A 26,514-nucleotide genomic window follows, 5' to 3' on the forward strand; every position below is an offset into this window, starting at 1 on the left:
AATGATGAAGAAAGTTACCTCTGAAAACTCATGTTAAGTGGTAGAGTGATGGGAAAGACTCTCAATGGGCAAGAGCAATATAGTTTCTACAAGATCCAACCTTGTATTGAGAGAGACTCTGGAAACCAAGCAATGTAATCACCCACCTCATACAAGATGACAGGCCTGAGGGCATCACTAAATATTCTCCTGACCAATTGCAAGACACTCAGCTAAAGAGAACTTTTATGGAGAGCACTGGGTTGAAGGACAGACACTCTTTCCTGAAACTTTACATGATTCAAGCACAACAGCAACTATGGAGGATTGCAAAGAGGTAACTCCAATTCCTCAGATGTCCAAAGGAGAAAAAAACTATTGTTTCCATGAATGGCACATTTATTTTGTGTCAGGCAAGTAGTATTCACTTTCATGTATGTTAGCTTGCTTAAACCCTACAAAGGTTTAAAAGGTAGTTATTCTGTTTTTAAGATGGGAAAATTGAAATTGGATTAGTTTAAACCACATGTACATGATTTCATTAAGAATAGACAGAGGCATGATTCAAGGTTTGTATTTCCACTATCATGTTGTTTTTCTAAATTAATCAGGTTGGTTCTCTAGTGTAAAATACGGGTTTAGCAATTTTTATATTTCTCTAAAATCAAAGGAGATGACAAATTCTGGTGATAATAACAGATTCTAAATATTGTCAGTTATTCCATAGTTGTGTTGTTTAAAAATCAAATTCCTTTTTGCAGCTCCACCAATAATTGATTTAGTTAAACAAACCAATATCCTCAAACTATTTAATGAGGGAACATACCCTTGGTAGGAGACAGTTAGTCCTGCCACATCAGAATTTTCACAGCCCAGTGCAAACAGGGAAAGGAATAGGAGGTAACCAAAGACAGATGATCCCAAGTAGAGTTTTGCAGCTCCACACACACTGATTCTGAATTTTTTCATAACTATCCCCCCAGAGAATATTCCAAGTGCCACTGCTGGAATGTTGATGAGCCCTGAGAAATGAGAAAAATATATCATTTGTGAATCTCTGAAAAAGATCTGAGTGCAATAACACAAACTTTCTAAAGATTATTTTGTCACTTTAAATTATAGAAATAGTCACTATCATCTACTGACGTATACAAAGAGTGTATGATGAATGTCTAGGCTATAGATTAATGGTGGTACAACTGTATGGTCTCAGGTTCTGTCTAGCACAATGTCTAGCACAGAGTATTAAATTAATAAATACCAAATGAATCAAAAAATCTTTCTGGTCTTTCTGGTCCAATTCCAGCATTAACAAGTACAATTAGGTGCCCATTAATGTTCTTTAATGTTGTGTATAAAAAATAATAGGCACATAGAATACAGAAAACTTTTTTTTTTAAGTCTTGGTTTCTGTTTTCTGCCTCCCACCCTGGCAAAATTTGTTTTTGTTGAGTCAGCTCCTTAGCTTTGAGTGCGGTATCCTTCCTAATAACAACAACCACCACCTATATTTATTTGCTTATAATGTACCAGCCACTGAACTGAGAATTTGATATGTTAATATTATCACATTGAATTTTCACCACAACCTTAAGAGTAGGCATATTATTAGCTTCACTTCAGAGAGCTATTTGTTCACAGTCACAGTTAGTAAGTGGGCAAAGCAGATTTGAATGCAGACAGACTGACGTCAAGTCCTATGCTTTCTTTTTTTTTTTTTTTTTTTTTTTGGAGGCGGAGTCTCGCTCTGTCGCCCAGGCTGGAGTGCAGTGGCCGGATCTCAGCTCACTGCAAGCTCCACCTCCCGGGTTTACGCCATTCTCCTGCCTCAGCCTCCCGAGTAGCTGGGACTACAGGCGCCCGCCACCTCGCCCAGCTAGTTTTTGTATTTTTAGTAGAGACGGGGTTTCACCGTGTTAGCCAGGATGGTCTTGATCTCCTGACCTCGCGATCCGCCCGTCTCGGCCTCCCAAAGTGCTGGGATTACAGGCTTGAGCCACCGCGCCCGGCCTAAGTCCTATGCTTTCAATCACTGCTATGTTGCCTCTCCTTCAGGGGTTTGGGAAATAGAATCCTTGATAAATAGATGCACATTATCTTTTCTGATAGATGTGCAACCTCACTAGTAATCTAATAACTGTGAGCTGTAAACAATACTAGGAAGAGGTTCAACTTAGTAGTTAAGAGCTTAGACTCTGGAATCCCAGCTGCCTGGGTTTAGATCTCAGTTCCACGCTGAATAGCTGTGCAACTGTAGGTAATTCTTTGAATGTCTCTAAACCTGTCTCCTCATCTATAATATGGAGCTAATAATGCATTGTAGAGGTCACTAAATTCCATTATTTATGAAGAGTTATCAGCACAGCGTTTAGCACAAAAATATCATGCAATTAATTTCTATCCATCCGATTTACGAAGATGAAAATATTGGAGGTGGGGTGGGGAATGGAACACTTGTATTGCAAAAGACTTGGGAAAAGAGGCACTTTGGTGCCATATGTTGGATTGTAAATGGTGTAACTCTAAAGAAGAACAATCTGGCACTTAACAATAAATAAATTCTCTGCTAATTAGAATTTATTTATCATATTGTCTACCTATCAGTCATTGATGTCCATGTTTTCTTGAGGTTTTGAGATAATCCATCTCCTTCAAATAATGAAAGGGCTAAAGTTTGCATGTACTCTAGTCAACAGATAAGGTTCAAAGACAAAATCAGCATTTGCTGTAGTAAAAAATAATCTCAAGTACACAAGTCTGACTTACAACCCAATGTGAAATTGTAAAATAAAAATGAAAACACTGACATCTAGTGATAATGACATGCAAATTTTCTTCTTTCTTTCCCTTTTTTTGTTCTTTTTCAGTTTATATATTTAGTTTCTTAACAAAGCATCATAGAACCCCAAATATCAACATACAATGGTCTCTGGCTTGCTATTACATTATTTAAAAAAATATATTGTGGGAGATCAGTCAGAGTGGCAGAAGAAATTATAGGAATAGAAAGAAGCAGACCCTCTTGGAAGACCGAGCGTGGTTTGCATAACTTCAGATAGTTTGGCTGAAGGCAGCCAGATTCTCTTTTCAGGAACCAGATAACTTAGGGCGCAGATACAAAGGAATATAGGGGAGTTTATCTAAATAGCTTATTTACTCATGCGGTCCTAAAAATCAACCTTTGATCACAGGCAGGATGGTCATCTCCTGGGGGGGTGGGCAACCAGGTTAATTACCCACAGGTGTGTTGACTCAAAGCCTTTGCCAATTAAATCTGTACTAAACAAATGCAAGCGTTACCAGCTTGGAGGGGCAGCCAACTCTCTTGGGCCCCTAGTGCCGGCAGCCCCCTGGCCCACTGTCATAGTGATTATCTGTGTCTGAGTACGTGTCTCAGCTGTCATGCAGCTGGGGACTGCAGGCCAGACCCCCGCAAAATATTTCTAACATGTACAGATGATAACAAAGGGACATTTTGATTCATCTGTTTTTATTTGACCATAGGTTGTATAAGTTAACATTTAAATTATCATATTAGAAATCATCCCACCTTAAAGGGGGCATGATCATGAAGTTAGCGAAATGAAAAAGAGAAGAAATGCTAACTTTTGCTTTTCCATTTGAACTGAGGTTCCTGGGTATGGTAAGCAGCAGAGATGAAAATCTGGAAACCTGAATAGCCAAAAGGCAACTTAGAGGCACCTGATTACTATTTTAAAAAACAATGAATAGATAATAGAAAATATATCAACAAACCCAGTTATTTAGGGCCCAATTAATTAATGTTAATGGTTTCTCCTAAATTTTCTGATTTTTTTAAATGTGGAAGTAGATAAAATTAGTTTTCCCTTTGTTTCAGGTTTCATCTTCCTTCTCCCGAAGCAAGTGCTGCTATGAATTTGAGATATATCCTTGAAGTGCCTACTTTTACACACACACATACGTGCAATGAATATATAAAACATAGTACCTGACTATCAATGCCTTCCACAAAGCCAAAGCTGACACAAACAACAGAGTCCTACATTTTCACTCTCAATTCCATCTCCAAATTGGTTTATGAAAAAAGTATCTTCTGAAAACCAAACTCCAAACTGAAATCTTCAGAGCATGTTTCTAACATTTTATTTTATTTTGTAAAGTACCAATTGAACTCGGTACTTAAGGAGTAATAACACAAGGTGTAGCCTTGTCTGTAGCTATGTGCCGTGTTGGATTCCATTGACATCCCCCACCCCCAACAGCCTAGAATAGCCTGAGAACTGAAATGAGATAATCCTAGGGACATCTGCACCCTCAGTATAAATTATTAAAAATCAGGAACATCCTTGCTTGATTTACCTCTTTTTGGTGGACAGTGTTTCCTTGAAACTTCCAGAATATTTCTTGACTCCAGATCCTTCCGCACAAGGTATTTGCTTTGTCTGATAAAAACCTCTACCCTCTTTCATATGTTTTCATCTTTTAATACTTTCTTATCCTTTTCTCTTGATTTAGGTATGATCATCTTCTGCTTGAGAATTCTTCCTGGCTCCAAGATTAGGTTTGTTCTCCCAGAGTACTCTGAGCTTCCCCCAAGTAGAGTTCCTTCTCACAGGTTCCACCAGTCATATGGGGCTTCCAGGGGACACATTTGGCACCAGGGCTCACAACTTGGTCATCAGAACCTCATTTTCTCGCTCATCAGGTGTTCCTTGTGCAGGGGCCCATAGGCAGCAGACTTGATGCTTTAACAATTACCTGCTAGTGTTTTCAATTCATGTATCCCAACCTCCAACCAAACCCTCAGAGGAAGAATGGTGAATTGAATTGAATCCCATGTTCCTTCAATGGTTTCCAATAAAATGTGCTAAATGAATAAACTTTAGTGTATTAATTTATAGCACTTCTCCTGATATCTTACTCTCCTATTTCAAGATAACTAAATTATAACACAATTTCAAAAAATATTAGTACATTTCAGATATAATGTTGGTTTGATTCTCCCTTTCAAATTTCACAGGATGTATTAAGTTGTCCATGGTGGGTCAAGTTGATAACAAATTTCCTTTACATCATATAAGACGTGTTTCTTCCCTCCTCAGGCTTCTCTTTCATTTTCGGTATTTTTAAATCATTTAGTGAGATCGAAATTAAACTTTGATTTATTCTCCACCCATATCATAAAATGTGTTGATCTAAAAATTTTTACCATCTACCATCAATGAAGTATTCCAAATGGAAATATTAATTTACACTAGTGTCTAAAATTTGTTTCAATTTATTTTCTGTGTTTTCTTTTGAATTCAACATGCATATTTACCCAAATATCAGAAAAACTTAGAGAAATTTAAAAGCAAATTTATTATTATATTGTTATATTTTATTACATAATTATTATTGTTTTAGCACACTCATCAGGTTAAAGATCTTATTCCTTGAGACTGATGTAAAAAGGAGTTATAAGGGATGTGTAAAATGTTTGACTAGATTACAGTAGACTAGAAACTAGAAACTTTGATTTCCATACCGATGCCTTGGATTGAAATAGTTATGAGTTATAATAATAGTACTTGGAGATGTTTTAGAATTTCTCTCCTAGTAAACTTCATGTTATATCCTGGACTTTCACAAGAATAATAATAATGTCTTTTATAAGCTACTGTCCTTCAAATAATTCTCTTAATTTTTTCTTACTTGTCTGTGTAACACCTCCAAAAATTGAGAGTGATAATCATTGTCATAAATGATAGCTGATATATCTTGTCTACTAGAGGTCTACAAAAGGCATTCTAAGAAATTAAGCAAAAATGACTAAATTATTACAGTCTCTGTATTGAGAAGGAAAAGATAAGATCATTTGTATGTAACTTAATATTTATAGGAGAAGCTTAAATTGAAATAAAGCCACACATCTACAACCATTTCATCTTCAACAAAGCTGACAAAAACAAGAAACGGAAAAAGGACTCCATGTTCAATAAATGGTACTGTGATAACTGGCTAGTCATATGCAAAAGAATGAAACTGAACCCCTTTTTATCATCATATATAAAAATTAACTCAACATGGATTAAAGACTTATGGGTAAGAATCTAAACTATAAAAATCCTGAAGAAAGCCTAGTAAATACCCTTCTCAGTATCACACTTGGCAAACAATTTATGTCTTTGTCCTCAAAAGCAACTGCAACAAAACCAAAAATTGGTAAGTTAATTAAACTAAAGAGCTCTGCACAGCAAGAGACACCATCAAGGAAGTAAACAGATATTCTACAGAATGGGAGAAAATATTCATGAACTATGCATTTGATGAAGATCTAATATCCAGACTTAAAACAACAAGAAAATAGCATATAACTCCATTAAAAAGTAGACAATGGACAAGTACAGACACTTCACAAAAGAAAATATGTGGCCGGGTGCGGTGGCTCATGCCTGTAATCCCAGCACTTTGGGAGGCTGAGGTGGGCGGATCATGAGGTCAGGAGATCGACACCATCCTGGCTAACACAGTGAAATCCCGTCTCTACTAAAAACACAAAAAATTAGCCAGGCGTGGTGGCGGGCACCTGTAGTCCCAGCTACTCGGGAGGCTGAGGCAGGCAAATGGCGTGAGTGCGGGAGTCGGAGCTTGCAGTGAGCTGAGATCGCGCCACTGCACTCCAGCGTGGGCGGCACAGAGAAAGAGACTCTGTCTCAAAACAAACAAACAAACAAAAAACCCCCCAAAACAAACAAACAAACAAAAAAATGTAAGCAGCCAACAGAGATATGAAGAAATGCTCTTCAGAAATAATCATCACAGAAATGCAAATAAAAACCACAATGAGAAACCATCTCACACCAGTCAAAATGGCTTTTGTTAAAAAGTCAAAAAATAACAGATGTTGGTGAGGCTGAGGAGAAAAGGGGATACTTGCACATTTTTTGGTGGGAATGTAAATCAGTCCAGCTATTATGGAGAGCAGTTTGGATACTTCTCAAATAACTAAGAGTTGAACTAACATTTGACCTTGTCCAGAGCCACGAGGTCCGGAATTAGCCGACCTCTGTTGCTTGATCTCCACAAAGCGGAGACAAGATGGCACATTTCCGGGTTCTTCATTACAAACCTTTCCTAAGCGCCCTAACCTTTCCCGCGTGCGCGTAAACATTTTTCCCGCCCAGGAAGATATGCAGCCTACAGCTCAGGCGCAATCCCGCGCCTGGGAAAATTACAGACCCACAGCGCATGCGCAATTGTAATTTGAGTAAGCCCAGCCTCCTGTCACCGCCCTGGCCCAACCTCTTCCTCTGCCAGCCTATATAAGGCATTGCACCGCCACCATTAAACGAGACTTGATCAGGCTATTTGTCTTGTCTCCATTTCTCGTGTTTTCTTGTCTCCTCCATTCCCACTCCCCCTTCCAGGGCCCGTTTGACTGTCCTGCAGGTCGGGACACCTGGCGCCCGAACAGGGACCTGGACACGGGTGAAAGAGTGAGGAAGAACGCACTAAGGTCGGCCGAAAGTGAAAGTAGAAGAAATTCCTCCGGACATCGTGGGAACCTGCCGCATTGGAACCAGAGGTGAGTAATAGTGTCTGATTATGGGACAAGAATTAAGCCAGCATCAGATTTATGTAGGGCAGTTAAAAGAGGCCCTAAAAACACGAGGAGTAAAGGTTAAAAGTAATGATTTGTTTAAATTTTTTGATTTTGTAAAAGAAACCTGCCCTTGGTTTCCACAAGAGGGGACCATTGACATAAAGAGGTGGCGTAGAGTGGGAGATTGTTTTCAAGATTATTATAGTACTTTTGGACCAGAAAAGGTTCTGATAACAGCCTTTTCTTATTGGAATCTGATCAAAGATATAATAGATAAAAAGGAAAAAGAAAAAGATCCTGAGGTAATGGCAGTGGTTACTCAGACTGAGGAAATATTAAGAGGCAGCTCCCAAACCGACCTTGAAAAATCCACACCTAACAAAGAAATAGACCTTATATCGCTACAAAGTGACGAGGAAGAGGCTGGGGTCCCCTCAATAACAAATATAGAAACATCAAATAAGGAAAAGGCCAAAAAAATACCCAGTTTTACCTACAACTAATGAAAACAAAAGTAAAAATAACCTTAACCCTTCAGAAGTAAACTGGGATAATTTAGAGGAAGAGGCAGCAAAATATCATAATTCTGACTGGCCACAAACTCTTACTTATCCCCCTCCCTATAATAAGGCTTCTGCCCCCACAGTTATGGCAGTAATAGACCCAAAAGAGGAGCTTAGATAAAAGATTGCACAACTTGAAGAGCAAATAAAGCTCGAAGAACTACATCAGTCTTTAATCACTAGGTTGCAGAAATTAAGGACAGGAAGTGAGAGCGTTCAATACCCTAAAGGAATAGAGAAACACTCTCACCCTCAGAGACCCGGACAGCATGTCCCAAAAGGAAGGTCGCTTGGTAGTAGGGATAGGGAGGATTCCTCTCCTCGAGACGTTTTTCCAGTAACGGAAACTACAGATGCGCAGGGCCGAGCCTGGAGACACTACAATGGGTTTGAATTTACTGTAATAAAAGAACTAAAAACCGCTGTCTCGCAATACGGAGCTACTGCCCTGTACACCCTGGCCATAGTCGAATCTGTGGCCAAAAATTGGCTCACTCCCATAGATTGGAATACCTTAGTTAGAGCAGTTCTTTCCGGAGGCGACCATCTGATTTGGAAGTCAGAATTTTATGAAAATTGTAGAGATACGGCCAAGAGAAACCAACAAGCCGGAAATGGTTGGGATTTTGATATGCTAACTGGCTCGGGTAACTACACAGAAACCGATGCTCAGATGCAGTACGATCATGGACTGTTTTCTCAAATCCAAGCAGCGGCTACCAAAGCCTGGAGAAAACTCCCTGTTAAGGGGGATCCAGGAGCCTTGCTCACGGGGGTCAAACAGGGACCTGATGAGCCTTTTGCAGACTTTGTACATAGACTTTTAACCACGGCCAGCAGAATATTTGGAAATGCCGAGGCAGGGGTGGATTATGTAAAACAGCTAGCTTACGAAAACGCTAACCCGGCTTGTCAGGCAGCAATCAGACCTTATAGATAGAAAACAGACTTAACAGGCTACATCCACCTCTGTTCAGACATAGGGCCCTCATATCAACAGGGTTTGGCTATGGCTGCTGCCTTTACTGGACAAACCGTAAAAGACTTCCTCGCTAGTAAAAATAAGAATAGCAAGGGGTGCTTCAAGTGCGGAAAAATGGGACACTTTGCTAGGGATTGTAAGGGAGAGCTAGCTAAGACCTTAGAGGCCAAAGCCCCAGGCCTCTGCCCTAGGTGTAAAAGAGGAAAACATTGGGGCAACGAATGTAAATCTAAAATTGACAATCAAGGAAATCCCCTAACACCTCAACAGGGAAACGGATTGAGGGGCCGGCCCCAGGCCCCGAAACAAGCTTATGGGGTGGTCAGTTTTGTACCAACCAACCACAATCCGTTTCACAACTTAGTAGAGCAACCCCAGGAAGTGCAAGATTGGACCTCTGTTCCACCTCCCACACAGTATTAACCCCTGAAATGGGACCTCAAGCCTTAGGTACTGGGGTATATGGACCCCTACCCTCAAACATGTTTGGATTAATCCTAGGGAGAAGCAGTGTCACCATGAAAGGCCTACAGGTCTTTCCGGGAATAGTTGATAGTGATTATATAGGAGAAATCAAAATCATGGCCAAGGCTATTGACAACATCATTATCATTCCTCAAGGGGATAGAATAGCACAGTTACTCCTGTTGCCATTGCTAAAAACAGCTAGTAAAGTCCAATCGCCCCTAAGGGGAAAGGGAGGATTCGGATCCTCAGACATCCACTGGGTACAGCCCATTACTAATCAAAAACCCTCTCTCACCTTGTGGCTAGACGGAAAGTTACTTACAGGACTGATAGACACAGGGGCTGATGTAACAATTATTAAATAACAAGATTGGCCCGCCAGTTGGCCCACTTCAGAGACCTTAACAAATTTATGAGGAACCGGGCAAAGTAATAACCCTAGACAAAGTTCCAAATATCTCACCTGGAGAGATCAAGAAAGTAATTCCGGTCTCATTAAGCCACTTGTTATCCCTGATTTGCCTGTTAACCTTTGGGGTAGAGATCTTCTCTCCCAAATGAGGGTCATGATGTGTAGCCCAAATAATATAGTCACTGCACAAATGTTGGCTCAGGGCTACCACCCTGGGAAAGGGTTAGGAAAAAGAGAAGATGGCATTTTGCAGCCAATCCCAGCCATAGGAAAATTGGATAAAAGGGGGCTTGGAAATTTTTAACCGTGGCATTGACATGTCTGCACCCCAAAAAAGTGCTGACCCAATCACTTGGAAGTCAGATGAACCCGTTTGGGTTGATCAATGGCCACTAACCAATGAGAAGCTTGCCGCTGCCCAACAGTTAGTGCAGGAACAATTAGAGGCAGGACACATTACCGAAAGCAACTCTCCTTGGAACATCTCCATATTTGTCATAAAAAAGAAATCCAGAAAGTGGAGACTCTTACAACATTTAAGAGCAGTAAATGCTACTATGGTCCTTATGGGCACCTTACAGCCAGGGCTACCTTCTCCAGTTGCAATCCCTCAAGGATATTTTAAAATTATTATAGACCTTAAAGATTGCTTTTTTACAATTCCCCTTCATCCTACTGACCAAAAACGATTTGCCTTTAGCTTACCATCTATAAATTTTAAAGAACCCATGAAGCGATACCAGTGGAAAGTGTTACCTCAAGGTATGGCCAACAGTCCCACCTTGTGTCAAGAATATGTGGCTACAGCCATACACTCAGTTAGAGAGACATGGAAACAAATATACATTATACATTACATGGATGATATCTTCATGGCAGGAAAAATGGGAGAACAAGTTTTACAGTGTTTTGCTCAACTCAAGCAAGAACTAACCACAGCGGGGTTACAAATAGCTCCAGAAAAAATACAACTACAAGACCCTTATACATATTTAGGTTTTCAAATAAATGGACCTAAAATTACTAATCAAAAGGCAGTTATCCGTAAAGATAAGTTACAAACCCTCAATGATTTCCAAAAGCTCCTTGGAGACACAAATTGGCTTCGACCATACTTAAAACTCACCACGGGAGACTTAAAACCTTTATTCAACACCCTGAGAGGTGACCCCAACCCTAAGTCCCTTAGGTCGTTATCAAAAGAAGCTCTTTTATCACTTAATAAAGTAGAGGTGGCCATTGCTGAACAATTTGTTACCAACATAGACTATTCACAGCCATTAACCTTTTTAATCTTTAACACAACACTGACACCTACTGGTTTATTCTGGCAAAATAACCCTATTATGTGGGTCCACTTGCCTTCATCATCCTAAAAGGTATTACTCCCCTATTATGATGCCTTAGCCGATTTAATCATCTTAGGTAGAGACAATAGCAAAAAATTTTTTGGAATTGAACCTTTTACAATCATACAACCTTATTCTAAGCCACAAAACCATTGGTTGATGCAAAATACTGAAACGTGGCCAATTGCTTGCGCCTCTTATGCCGGTAACTTAGATAACCATTACCTGCCAAACAAGCTTATCCAATTTTGTAAGCTACATGCTTTTGTCTTCCCTCATGTCATCAGTAAAACACCTTTAGACAATGCCTTATTAGTATTCACTGATGGGTCCATCCACAGGAACTGCTGCATATACCTTTGCTGACACCACTGTTAAATTCAAAACCAGTCATACTTCAGCTCAGCTAGTAGAATTGCAAGCCCTAATCGCGGTGCTGTTAGCCTTCCCTGATCAGGCTCTTAATATTTATACTGATAGTGCATACTTAGCTCACTCAATACCTTTACTTGAGACTGTAGCACAAATCAAACATGTGTCAGACACAGCCAAGTTATTTTTACAATGCCAGCAATTAATACGTGACAGATCAACTCCTTTCTTTCTTGGACATATTAGAGCTCACTCTGGATTACCAGGACCTCTATCCCAGGGCAACCAACTGGCTGATATGGCAACCAAGACGGTAGCCATAGCTACAAATACAAATCTAGCCCAAGCACAGGCTACTCATGCCTTACACCATCTTAATGCTCAAACTTTGAGACTGATGTTTAAAATAACTAGAGAACAAGCAAGACAAATAGTTAAACAATGCCAGACCTGTATAACATACCTGCCAGTCCCTCATTTAGGAATTAACCCAAGAAGACAAGTTCCTAACATGATCTGGCAAATGGATGTCACTCATTATTCAGAATTCGGTAACTTAAAATACGTCCATGTATGTATAAATACATTTAGTGGATTTATACTAGCCACCTTACAAACAGGAGAAGCTACCAAACATGTCATAGCTCATTTACTACACTGTTTTTCCATAGTTAGAAAGCCTAAACAACTAAAAACAGACAATGGTCCTGGCTATACATCCAAAGCCTTTCAAGACTTCTGTCTTAAATTACAAATAAAACACATTACTGGAATTCCATATAACCCTCAAGGACAAGGAATAGTTGAAAGAGCACACCTATCCTTAAAAACCACTATTGACAAAATAAAAAAGGGAGAATGGTACCCTACTAAGGGCACCCCTAGAAATATCCTTAATCACACACTTTTTATTTTAAATTTTTTAAATTTGGATAACCTGAACAGATCAGCAGCCGATCAATTTTGGCATTCCGAATCCAAAAAACAATTTGCCATGGTTAAGTGGAAAGACCCCTTAGACAACACATGACATGGTCCAGACCCAGTGTTAATCTGGGGAAGAGGCTCAGTTTGTGTTTTTTCTCAAACTCATGATGCAGCCAGATGGCTACCAGAGTGACTGGTAAGACAGGTACCTAACAATAGCCAATCCAGGGAATAATTTTCTCCCTGAGAGTACTCTTTTCCTCTATTGCAGAGATGAACTCCAACTACAAGCCCCTCTGGACCATGGTGCTGATCTGCCAAGCGTTCCAGGTTTATGTCGGCTTCGGTAATCCCCATGAGGCCCTTACATATATACAACAATGACACGGTAAGCTCTGTGATTGTTTGGGGGGATATGTGACCTCCCCTCCAAATACATACATCTCAACCGTGTCCTGCTCCGCTTACACAGCATACCTGCCTAGTAACTCCCTTAAGTGGAGGTGTGTGTCAACCCCAAGATTATCTAGCGGAGGGGATACCACAACCTGCCCTTGTGACACATTTAAGACTGCTATGCATAGTTCCTGCTACACTACTTATCAAGAATGTACCTCTGGCAATAAAACATACTATACTGCTATCTTAACAAGATCTAGAACCCCTACTATAGGGGCCAGTAATATCCCTACAGTTTTAGGAAATACCAATAACCTTGTATTAGCTGGCTGTACTGGAATTGTAGGACAGCCTGTCTGCTGGAATATTCACCCCCCTCTTCATATCTCTGACGGAGGAGGACCACAAGACAAGGTCCGAGAAATTAGGGTATACAAAAACTTGAAGAGTTACAAAGGTCCCTATACCCGGAAATTCACTACCACCCCTTGGCCTTGCCCAAAGCCCGAGGGAAAGAGAAAATTGATGCCCAGACCTTTGACCTCCTCACTGCTACTCATAACCTGCTTAACAATTCCAACTCTAGTCTAGCTAATGACTGCTGGCTGTGTCTGCAATCAGGAGATCCCGTTCCTCTTGCCATACCCAGCAATGACTTAAATTATACATCCAATACCCCTTGCACCATAATTCCTCCCCTTAAAGTATAGCCTTTAGAATTCCTAGTTCCTCTTGCATCTACTCCCCTCCCCTTAATAACATTTACGACCTCGATGTAGGATTCAATGAATTCAATAATTGTTCCACCATAGCAAATATTTTCCAATCGTTGTGTGCCCCAAACAGCTCAGTTTTTTTTTTTTTTTTTTGAGACGGAGTCTCGCTCTGCCGCCCAGGCTGGAGTGCAGTGGCCGGATCTCAGCTCACTGCAAGCTCCGCCTCCCGGGTTCACGCCATTCTCCTGCTTCAGCCTCCCGAGTAGCTGGGACTACAGGCGCCCGCCACGTCGCCCGGCTAGTTTATTTGTATTTTTAGTAGAGACGGGGTTTCACCATGTTAGCCAGGATGGTCTTGATCTTCTGACCTCGTGATCCGCCCGTCTCGGCCTCCCAAAGTGCTGGGATTACAGGCTTGAGCCACCGCGCCCGGCCAACAGCTCAGTTTTTATATGTGGCAATAATAGGGCTTATACCTATTTACCTACTAACTGGACAGGATGCTGTGTCTTAGCCACACTTTTGCCAGACATAGACATTATCCCTGGAGATGAACCTGTACCTATCCCAGCTATAGATCACTTTTTAGGAAGAAACAAAAGGGCAATACAATTTATCCCCTTACTTGCAGGATTAGGCATAACTACTGCCATAGCAACTGGGGCTACAGGCCTAGGGGTTTCTGTTACTCAATACACCAAATTGTCTCGCCAATTGATCTCAGATATGCAGGCCATTTCAAGTACTATACAAGATTTACAAGATCAGGTAGATTCCCTGGCAGAAGTAGTGCTCCAAAATAGAAGAGGCCTAGATTTACTAACTGCAGAACAGGGAGGCATCTGCTTGGCTTTACAGGAGAAGTGCTGTTTCTATGCCAACAAATCCGGGATCATCAGAGATAAAATCAAGCATCTACAAGAAGAACTAGAAAAACGACAAAAAGAAATAACCGATAACCCGTTTTGGACTGGGTTCCATGGACTCCTTCCCTATCTTATGCCATTCCTGGGCCCCCTGCTTTGCCTGTTGCTCTTACTCTCTGTAGGACCTTTGGTCTTCAATAAGCTCATGGCCTTCATTAAGCAACAGGTCGAGGCTATCCAAGCAAAACCTATACAGGTCCATTATCATCACCTAGAACAAGAAGATCGCGGTGGTTCATACTCACACCCACTATGACCACCTTCCCTATGCGCTGAACTGGACAGCCAATGATGGGTAAGAGAGTATCATCTCTCACTAACCTAAGACAGGAGGGCCGTCATAAGCTACTGCCTAATCCCATGACGGGTACCAGTGATGAGATGCATTACTCCAACCTAAGACAGGCGCAGTTCCTGCGGGACAATCTTCTAGCCACAATTATATATAAAAAAGGGGGGATCTGTCTGGAGCCATGAGGCCCGGAATTAGCCGACCTCTGTTGCTTGATCTCCGCAAAGCAGAGACAAGATGGCACATTTCCGGGTTCTTCATTACAAACCTTTCCCGCGCACGCTAACCTTTCCCGCGGGTGCTAACCTTTCCTGCGCTCGCGCTAACCTTTCCCGTGCGTGCAAACATTTTTCCCGCCCAGGAAGATATGCAGCCTACAGCTCAGGCGCAATCCCACGCCCAGGAAAATTATCAACCAATGGCACACGTGCAATTGTAATTTGAGTAAACCCAGCCTCCTGTCACCACCCTGGCCCAACCTCTTCCTCTGCAGCCTATATAAGGCTTTGCACCGCCACCATTAAACGAGACTTGATCAGGCTATTTGTCTTGTCTCCATTTCTCGTGTTTTCTTGTCTCCTCCATTCCCATTTCCCCTTCCAGGGCCCGTTCGACTGTCTTGCAGGTCGGGACATGACCTAGCAATCCATCAGTGGGTATAAATTGAAAAGAAAATAAAGTATCCTATCAAAAGGACACATGCACCCATATGTTCATCACAGCTCTATTCACAATAGCAAAAACATGGAATCAGTCACCCATCAACAACGGATTGAATAAAGAAAATGTGGTACATATACACCACGGAATATTATGCAATCATAGAAAGAATGAAATCATGCCCTTTGCAGCAACACAGATGGAGCTGGAGGCCATTATCCTAAGTGAACTAACTCAGAAACAGAAAACCAAATACTACATGTTCTCACATATCAGTGGGAGCTAAATATTGGACACACATGGACATAAAGTTGGGAACAATAGACACTGGGAACTACTAGAGAGGGAAAGGAAGGAGAAAAGAAAGATTGAAAAGTACCCATGCTCACTACCTGGGCGACAGGTTCAGTCATACCCTAAACCTCAGCATTATGCAATATAGCTTTGTAACAAACCTGCACTGTACATGTACTCCCTATTCCAAAATGAAAGTTGAAAAATAAAAATAAATAAATAAATGACAAAAGAAAAAATGCAAATCTAGCTGTCTATCCAAATTTCTTTCATTAAAAATCTTTTCAAAATTCCACAAACTTTAAAAAGCCAACCATCCTGGCTAACATGGTGAAACCCCATCTCTACTAAAAAATACAAAAAAAAAAAAAAGCTAGCCAGGCGAGGTGGCTGGCGCCTGTAGTCCCAGCTACTCGGGAGGCTGAGGCAGGAGAATGGCATAAACCTGGGAGGCAGAGCTTGCAGTGAGCTGAGATCCGGCCACTGCACTCCAGCCCGGGTGACAGAGCGAGACTCCGTCTCAAAAATAAATAAATAAATTAATTAAATTAAATAAAAAGCCAAATCATTTCACAATATGCTTCCCAGCCTTTGAATTTAAATTTTATTGTCATTTATTTTCCTTTAATATTTTTTCTACAAAGTTAAAGTAATTAGCATGAGAAAAAATGCTCTCTCTAAACTTTAGAAAGAATGTGGCTAACATTTAAAAACATGTACAGCAAGGCTAAGTTGTCACTGTAACAGTTGGCCCTTGAACATGTCAGGAAATTTCTGTTTATTCTCCCCTCCATGGTATGTCAAATGTCTTCTCTCAAATAAGTAAAAGAAGTGTGCTTCTTTGTGTCTATCTCACATTTTATTGCAGGAAGATCATTATTCCATAGCTCAAGTTAAAAAAAAATTAAGAAAAAAAGAGAAAGGTTGAAGAAGAAAGACAGAAATATTTATTGAATGAGAGATATATGCATTTACCATGCATTTTATCTGTATACTTTCATCTTTATTTCAACCTAGTGATATATTTATTTTCACCATTGTACAAATAATCAAAGTAAGGGTGGGAGGATATTGAATAATTGGCCCGCTTACCCTTAGTCGGCTGCACCCTATACTTACTAATGTGAAACCAAGATGATCTCAGGAACAATCCTAGCTATAATGATGTGAAATTGTTAGATACTATTACTTATCTCTCACAAAAGTATTTGAATTATCTGTAGACATGACATGTCAGAAACTTTGAAGAATAGAGTTTTAGGTAAATGCAAATTAAACCACCATGAAATACCACAACTCACCCATAAGAATGGTAACAATGAAAAGAATTAACAATTCCAAGTGTTGATAAGGATGTGGGGCAACTGGGATGCTCTTACATTTCTAATAGGAGTATAAATTTGCACAATTCCTTGTGTTTTGGCAATATCTACTCTATTTAAACACATATTCTCCCTCTGACTTAGCAACTGCACTTAGCAATATAATATATATAATATACATTATATTATCTATTATAGTACTATAAATAACTCTTAGCTAAAAGCAGAAAACAACACAAATGTCCATTGCACTCCAGGGTATAGCCATGAAAAATGAGCATAGTGGCCCACCAATAAACATGTGGAACATTGTTTTCTGCTTTTATTATAAATATATTATTTATAATAGCATTATTATTATACATTATAATATATGTAATATACTATATGTAATATCATATGTTATTACTATGTTACTATAATATTACCATATATTATATTATACATATTATATATCATATACCATAAATTATAATATAATATATAATACTATCTTATTATATAGTGTAATATGCTATAATAAATTATAAATAATATATATTATATTAACACATATTAAAACACATTTTTATTTGTATTTTTTCTGCCTTTATATTTAAAATACTATTATAAATAATAATTATAATATGATTTATAATACTATTATAAATAATTGTTATAAAAATAGTTATAATAATTATAAAAATAATTATAATAATTATTTTATATATTATATATGATAGTTATAGATCATGTTGTATATATTATATTTATTTTATATAATTTATTATTATATATTATAACATATAATATATAATATGTAATTAATAAATATTACATACATAATATATATTACATGGTTTAAATATATGTTTTATAATGTAATCATTTATAATACTATCATAAATTTATAATATAATATACACATATACATATAAAATCATAATTTCTAATGCCATTATAAATAATTGTATGTATAATTATTTTCATAATATATAAAATTGTATATTATTTATAATACATATTATTATATTATCTATTATAGCATTATAAATAACTATTAATTAAAAGCAGAAAACAACAGAAATGTCCATCAACTATAAAATGAATAAACAAACTGTGGTTTATTTATGTAATAGGATATGACACAGCATGAAAAAGAATATAACACTGCTATACACAATAGAAAATAATCTCATAGATTTCACTTCAGTTGAAAAAAGCTAGACACAAAAGAGTATATAATATACCATTTAATTTATATGAATTTCAAAAACAGGCAAGGATGGTCTATGATAATATAGTTTAGGATAGTTAATGCTTTGGGGAAAAGTATTGACTGATAGGAGATTTAAGCTTTCTGGGGAGCTAAAATATTCTGTATATTCTGAATGCTGGATGTGACACACACACACATATATATACACACACACATATATGTATGTATCCATCTGAACTGTTTAAGGTCTGTAGACTTAACTCTTGATAAGTTATATCTCAGTATACACATAAAAATGAAATAAAGTCTCTCTTAAACTTTAAATCCTCATCTATTCATGTTAAAATCAATATAAAGCAATGATTAGCATGCATGGGGTATTGGAGAAAAAAGCCACAAAATATTTCTTTAGTAATACGATTAGTAATAAATAAGTCAATAAGTAATAAAATTAATTTGAACCAATTGATGTTAAAAGTAAAAATGTTCAGTGATATAACCTTAACATCAAGAATTTTGGAGAAAAATCTTTTAAACTAAGAGTCAATTATATTAGCATGTGCTATGTGCCCATTACCAAGATTATCATAGAAAAATTGTATCTCCTAAAATACATTTGGCTGTTTTTTTTAATCCTTCCAGGTCTCTTTCAGAGGTAGAAATATAGAGTGATTTTTTACAATACTAAGAGAAAATTATTTTATACCACTGGAGTCTCTTATCATAAAGGAGTATGTCCCAAGAAACAAAATATTTTATGCCTTGAAACAGTAACATTAAATGATATCTTCATGGATTAAAGAAATGAATCTAGTTTTTTTTTATATCTAATTACTTCCACAGTGGTGGTCATCATGTATTTGTAGGTTCTGGTTTCTCTTCTTTCATTTCTTCATACTTTTCTATCTTACTATTGACCGTGTTGCTAGAAACACAACCCTTTGAACTAACCCAGTTGCCAGGAGTCAGAAAAGTTTTTTGACTGTGAAAATACAAGCTTTGTTTTGGAATGAACATCTTTTAACCTATCTCATTGTCCATTTTATATAATCCTGGAAACTGTTCATGTAAAATGGTCACTGTTTTGAGGCTTTCACTACACTTAAAAGACAAATATCCAGTATTATTAACAAACTCCTCATAAAATGCATGTTTCGTCTCAAAGATATCACTTCAAGAACTGCGTGCTCTCTGGGTTACTTACCCACAGATGCGAATAATTCTTGCTACAAAATTCTTGCTACTTTTTGAGCTCATCTAAAATGTCATAAATTACCTAAATCTTGGAACGATCTTCTCCAAGATTCCCGAGTTAATCAGGTACATCTAAGAGAGTCCCTCTGAGGAAGCATGAAAGGCAGATGAGCCTACCGATCACAAAGTTGGCCCTGGAGGATGACTGTCCATACTGCTGCTCAATGTACTTTGGTTTGTATGTCACCATGCCGAACAGAGAATTGAACTGAACAGTGCTTGTACATAAATAGAGGAAGTATACTGGATTTCCAAAAAGATTCTTCAGTGATGGAAGAAAATCTATAAAACAAAAATAACATAGACTAATTAAAGTTGCTGTCATGCATGGAAGAGGTAGCCGTGGTGACGGGACTTTCCATTGTCACAGAGTTTGGGAGTAGTCATAGTTTGGCGCACACATACACTACGTATAGTAAGCCACTGGCATGCATCAACCTGCGATCTGGCTAGGTTCAAATACAGACATAGGCACTCATTTCTACAGACATGCAGTATAGGTTATATTAAAGGTAAGAGTCAGAAAAGAACAGATTCCTCTAACTGATGTGGGCAAAAGATGAAAAGGATGAGAATACTCCCTATCATCCAGCTGGGAGTCACAAGCAGGACATAAAGACCTTCACTTTTCTTGTCTCTATTCCTCAAACTTATCTTGTGGTCAAAGAGAAAGAAATACGAGAGTTATCTCCATTTAATATGTGAATTTTAGTGTGAGAAATGAGCATTGATCTTTTCCCTTTTTCCTATTATGTAGACTACCAATTAGACATGTGAAGAGTTTCTGCAAATGTAACTATTGCTCGAAGGGACACGAAGAGGAGCTCCTCATTTCCATGAAGGGGGTTCATTAGAACACTAGGTTTTTGCCTACAGAACACTCACCCTTGGTGAGAGACATGCATTGATCATTGGTGAGAGACACGCATTGATACACATCTCTCAAATGAATAGATCTTATCTGTAGAAACACTGCCAACCCTGAAGATTAAGCCTTTTATTTTCTGTATATACAGAGTTACAGGAAGCAGCAATCCTGGGTAGAGACAACTGTAGGATCTAAACTGAGGAGGTGTGAGAAGGTGGGGACATCAGCAGGAAAGGCTGTCAAGCCTTTGGTCTTTGGTCGTGTACTGCAATCAGTTGTTCAGTAATAAAGCTGACATCAGTTTCCAGTTTTGCTTCTGATATGATTTCTCAATTTTTTTAATACATGAAGGGAAGTGAAGGATATAATTTATAAATCTCCTTAAGTCCCAACATCAAAATGAAAATGCTTCAAAATGGAGAATTTTACTTACCTCTTGCCATTTCCATTATTTTTGCATTTTCTCCCTGGGGTGTTTGGTAGTCTGTGTGATCATCTCTAATAAACTTGGATTTCTCAGAGGAAGAATTAGAATCCTCTCTACTTTGGGATCTTGGTAAACTCTTTGGTAAATACCAGAAAGGCACAGCTGCAAGAAGACTTATGATTCCTGCTATTAGATAGCCAAGCCACCAGGCTCCTACCCACTGGGGATCTTTTGGGGTAATGGTTATGTGATCTGAAAGACAGAGGGGATGGCTAAGTAATACAAACAGCAAAGCTAATATGTTAAAATAATCTCCTTAAAAATAAATTATTGCAAAACTCTATAACATCATAAAAATACCTAGTAATTCATCTATGCTATTTTTTTTTTAATCTGGATATTATCACAGGCATACCTTGGAGATTTTGCAGGTTCAACTCCAGACCACCACAATGAAGTGAATCTCACAATAGAGTCACATGAATTTTTTTGTTTCCCAGGGCATACAAAAGTTATGTTTAACTATACTGTAGTCTATTAAGTATGCAATAGCATTATGTCTGAAAAATGTACATACCTTCATTTAAAAAACTGCTATTGCTAAAAAATGCTAATGATGATTTGAGCCTTCAGTGAATAGCCATCTCAATGTTGATGGCTGCTGACTGAAGAGGGCAGTGGTTGTTGGAGGTTGAGATGACTGTGGCAATGTATAAACATAAGAAAATGATGAAGTTTGCCACATAGATCAACTCTTTCCTTCATGAAAGTTTTCTCTGTAGTATGCAATGCTATTTGATAGCATTTTACCCACAGTCAAACGTCTTTCAAAATTGGAGTCAGTCCTCTCAAACCCTGCCACTGCTTTATCAACTAAGTTTCTGTAATTTACTAAATCTTTTGTTGTCATTTCAGTAATGTTCACAGCATCTTCATCAGGAGTAGATTCCCCCTCAAGAAGCCATTCACTTTGCTCATCCACAAGAAGCAACCCCTCATCTGTTCAAGCTTTATCACGAGATTGCAGCAATTCAGTCACATCTTCAAGCTTCATTTCTGATTATAGTTGTCTTGCTATTTCTACCACATAGGCACTTACTTTCTCCACTAAAGTGTTAAACACCTCAAAGTCATCCAGGAGGGCTGAAATCAATTTCTCTCACACTCTTGCTAATGTGGATATTTTGACCTCCTCCTATGAATTACAAATGCTTTTAATGGCATCTAAAATGGTGAATCCTTTCCAGAAGGTTTTAAATTTACTTCGTCTAGATTCATTAGAAATCACTATTGATTGTAGCTATAGCTTTGTGAACTATGTTTCTTAAATAATAAGACTTGAAAGTCAAAATTATTCCTTGATCCTTGGGGTAGAAAATGGATGGTATGTTAGCAGCCATGAAAACATTTATCTATTTGTACAACTCTGTCAGAGCTCTTGGGTGACTAGGTACATTGCCAATGAGCAGCAATATTTTGAAAGGAATCTTTTTTTTAATTCTGAGCAGTAGATCTCAACAGTGGGCTTTAAATAGTAAACTATGCTACAAAAAGATGTGCTGTTATTCAGCACATCTTTATTGATCTAGTTGTAGAGCACAGGAAGAGTCTATGTGTAGGAATTTCAGAATGTTAAATGAGCATTGACTTCAACTTAAAGTCACCAGTGGCCTTAGCTCTCCAACAAGAGAGTCACCCTGTCCTTTGAAACTTTAAAGTCAGGATTGACTTCTCCCCTATGGCTGTGAAAGTCCTAGATGGCATCTTCTTCCAGTAGAAGCCTATTTCATCTAGGATGAAAATCTGTTATTTAGCATAGCCACTTTCATCAATAATCCTAGTTAAATATTCTGGGTAACTTTCTGCAGCTTCTCCACCAGCACTTGCTGCTTCACCTTGCACTTTTGTGTTACGGAGACAGCTTCTTTCCTAAAACCTCATGAACCTATCTCCGCCAGCTTCAAACTTTTCTTCTGCAGCTTTCTCATCTCTCTCAGCCTTCATAGAATTAAAGAGGGTTAGGCCTTGTTCTGAATTAGGTTTTGGCTTAAGGGAATGTTGTGGCTGGTTTAATCTCCTCTCCAGACTACTAAAACTTTATCTCAATAAGGCTGTTTCACTTTCTTATCCTTCATGTGTTTGCTAGAGTATCACTTTTGTAATTTCCTGCCAGAATTTACATTCACAACTTGGGTAACTGTTTGGTGCAAGAGGCCTAGAGTTTCGCCTGTCTTGGCATTCAACATGCCTTCCTCATTAAGCCTAATCTTTTCTAGCTTTTGTTTTAAAGTTAGAGACATGCAACTCTTCCTTTCACTTGAACACCTACAATGACCTAGAGGTCATTGTAGGGTTACTAATTGGCCTAATTTCAATATTATTGTGTCTCAGGGTATAGGGAAGTCCAAAAAGAGAGACAGGCGAATGGCCAATGGAGCAGTCAGAACAAATGCAACATTTATCAATTAAATTTGCTGTCTTATATGGGCACAATTGTGGTGCCCCAAAACAATTACAATGGTAACATCAAATATCACAATCACAGATCTCCATAATGGGTATGACAATAATAATAATAATAAATAACAATAAAAGCTTGCGATATTAGGACAATTACCAAAATGTGACATGGAGACACAAAGTTACCACACGCTGTTGGAAAAATGGTGCCTATAGACTTGCTCAACACAGGGTTGCCACAAACCTTAAATTTACTTTATTTTATTTGCAAAATACAATAAAGTAAAGCACAGTAAAACAAGCTATGTCTGTATTATCTCTGTTATTGAAGGAAAGAGAGTGCTTTTTGGAGCGAGATACTTTCTTTTGTTCATTAGATTAAAAATAAAGAGTCTAAATTCTGGAAGAGGCCTCATGATTTTCTTTTTTTCTTTTTTGAGATGGAGTCTCGCTCTGCCGCCCAGGCTGGAGTGCAGTGGCGCCATCTCGGCTCACTGTAAGCTCCGCCTCCCGGGTTCACGCCATTCTCCTGCCTCAGCCTCCTGAGTAGCTGGGACTACAGGCGCCCGCCACCAGGCCGGGCTAATTTTTTTGTATTTTTAGTAGAGATGGGGTTTCACCGTGTTAGCCAGGATGTTCTCGATCTCCTGACCTTGTGATCCGCCCGCCTCGGCCTCCCAAAGTGCTGGGATTAGAGGCGTGAGCGACTGCGCCCGGCCGCCTCATGATTTTCAAACCCTGCTCTCAGGTTCTGCACAGAGACCCCTGGTAAAAGGAAGGCAACCCATGGGGAGAACTTTGAAGGCTCAAAACCTCATGTGGTGGCTCCTCTATATCAGCATCACTTTCATTTGATTTACATATTGAATATCTGTGTGAGATTTTACTTGAAGAGTTATGCCCTGCACCCTCCAGTCCAAACCCCGTGGAAACTTCTCACTATGATACTAAATTTGAGATTCATTAAAATCAGTGGAATATTTTTTAATAAATGGTGGTTAATACTACTTCAGAGCTATTCTGGATACGAAGCGGTATTTGTATGTGTAAGCAAAACTTTAGTATTTTATTCATCGTAAAAACTTTGTTTTTGAAATCATTTCTGATTTGCCTAAAAATAAGTATTGATAGGTTTTTGAATCAAACCATGTGGGTGTTGTTTTCTTCCTAGGCAAGAACCTAGAAAACATTTCATTATATTCTATCATAACATTCTGTGAGAACAAAATAAACACAGGTCCCTTGAGAAGCAGGCTCAACTGCCACTGAATTATACTGGATAATATGCTTAGACTGGTTATTACTGCATGTGAATCGCTTCCCCTTAACAATTTTCCTCTGTACTGCTCATCACATCTATACTTTCTTGTCTTTAAAATCCATCAGTGGATTTTAAACTTTGTGAAGTCAGGGGACTCAACTGATTTGTTCAGAGCTGTAGAATAGCACGTGGCATAAAGTAAATGCAAAATAATTGGACGGGAACTAATGAATGAGTAAATAACATTTTTGAAGGTTGCCTTGTAGTTTGTTTGATTTAAATGCAAGAATTTTGCTCTTGTTTTAACATGCGAACGTCAAAATGCATTTCCACGTTTTTTTTTTTTAAGTGAAACTTGTTTAGTTTGTAACGGATCTCTTGGAATTCTTTAAAAAAAACTGACAAATGCCATCTATTTCTAGAGGGTGTATCTCACAGAGATAGAAACAAATTATTAGCTATGGAAAGATCAGTGTCCCCTCTGCCATTTATTTCCTACACAAGCAATATCCCAGAAGAAAAGCCAGTCTTGCTCGATAATATGCTATAATATGCTTCTACCTAAAAAGGACTTGTAGAGTAAAAATAAAAAGAAGGGCTGTTTGGTTGCCAGTAGACTTTAAATCCTTAGTCTTTCTGTCAAGTCCCCAAATACATTATTAATTGACATAACTGTAATAAATGTTGACACACCTGAAGCCAACAAGAACGAACAAGTAGCTACAGTTTTCAGTCTTAACTATGCTGGAATGCATTTAAACTGACAAACCAGATGTGAAAAAGGATACATCTTAATAACAAATCATTGGTCATCCAGTTCTAATCATCACCTATTTTTCATATTCTATTTATTAATCTGTATAACTATATTAATAATAAAATTTTTAGTTTATGAAAGATTACGACTGCCATTTTATAAAAAGGCAATTTGATAATTTCCACACTGTTCCCATTAAAAATGTTACAGTAACTAAAATAAATGAATAAATAAAAAATAAACTCCCTTACCTAGGTTTACAAAGCCAATGTCAACATATAGTTTGGCACATAATGAACCTAGCAGGAAACCAAAAATTGGTCCTATAATTGCAACCGTCTGCACACACCCTGCACCAATAAAAGAAAAGGAAGAAAAAAGCTGTCATTTATTTACTTTGATAAATTAATACAATTTTAAACAAGAAATGTGAGATCCAGTAAGTAGCTCAAAATGTTTTAGCTCATTTGCATGTGTTTAGTCAACTTTAAAACCACATTGAATCAGAAAATAAGTCCTTCACTGCTTTGGGAGAAGAATGAACAATTTTAAGGCATTAAGTATGTCTTAGTAAGAAAATAACATTAATACTCTGAGGAACTTAATTTTCCAAAATGGAACAAACTGTATTTCCTAGGATTAGATTGCCCATTGATAAAAATTGGAATTGCATTAATTTTGATAGTTTGTCAAAAACATTTTACATTCAGTTAAGCATAAGACTTGTCTTGACATTCACATGGATTTCTTCCACCTTAGTAAAAAATTGCATCCATTCACTCCGAGGTTCTGTGGGATCATTAGTGAGAGCAGAACCTATGCAGATCCCCAGATACAGCTAACAAAGGTACTAGGATTTGGAGCAGGAAAAGTGCTCTCTGGAACCCTCTTGACCATTCAGGTCAACCTTCATAGATAGGTGGAACAGATGGCCTAAAGGACACCATTTCTAATAACCAGAAAGGTACTTCTTCCCTTCCAAACATCTCCAATCTGTCTTTCATTTCACCACAAGGCTTAAAACACACATATTCATGGGAGATTAAGTTAACTGGAAGAGT

General features: G+C 38.3%; 1 protein-coding gene across 4 annotated transcripts in view; it reads right to left on the minus strand.

Annotated features, from left to right (window-relative positions):
* Nucleotides 1–26,514, minus strand: part of SLCO1C1 (solute carrier organic anion transporter family member 1C1) — a 69,562-nt gene that overhangs the window by 19,695 nt on the left and 23,353 nt on the right. For all 4 annotated transcript variants that reach the window (XM_033222714.1, XM_033222715.1, XM_033222716.1 and 1 more), the window contains 4 exons: nucleotides 25,705–25,803; nucleotides 20,982–21,227; nucleotides 19,798–19,962; nucleotides 806–1,001 (listed from right to left, as the gene is read on the minus strand). In XM_033222714.1, coding sequence (XP_033078605.1) covers nucleotides 806–1,001; nucleotides 19,798–19,962; nucleotides 20,982–21,227; nucleotides 25,705–25,803 — 706 coding nt within the window. The remainder of the gene's footprint in view (nucleotides 1–805; nucleotides 1,002–19,797; nucleotides 19,963–20,981; nucleotides 21,228–25,704; nucleotides 25,804–26,514) is intronic.

This window comes from Trachypithecus francoisi, unplaced genomic scaffold (genome assembly GCF_009764315.1).
Source record: "Trachypithecus francoisi isolate TF-2019V2 unplaced genomic scaffold, Tfra_2.0 Lachesis_group11, whole genome shotgun sequence".
Classification (NCBI taxonomy): domain Eukaryota; kingdom Metazoa; phylum Chordata; class Mammalia; order Primates; family Cercopithecidae; genus Trachypithecus; species Trachypithecus francoisi.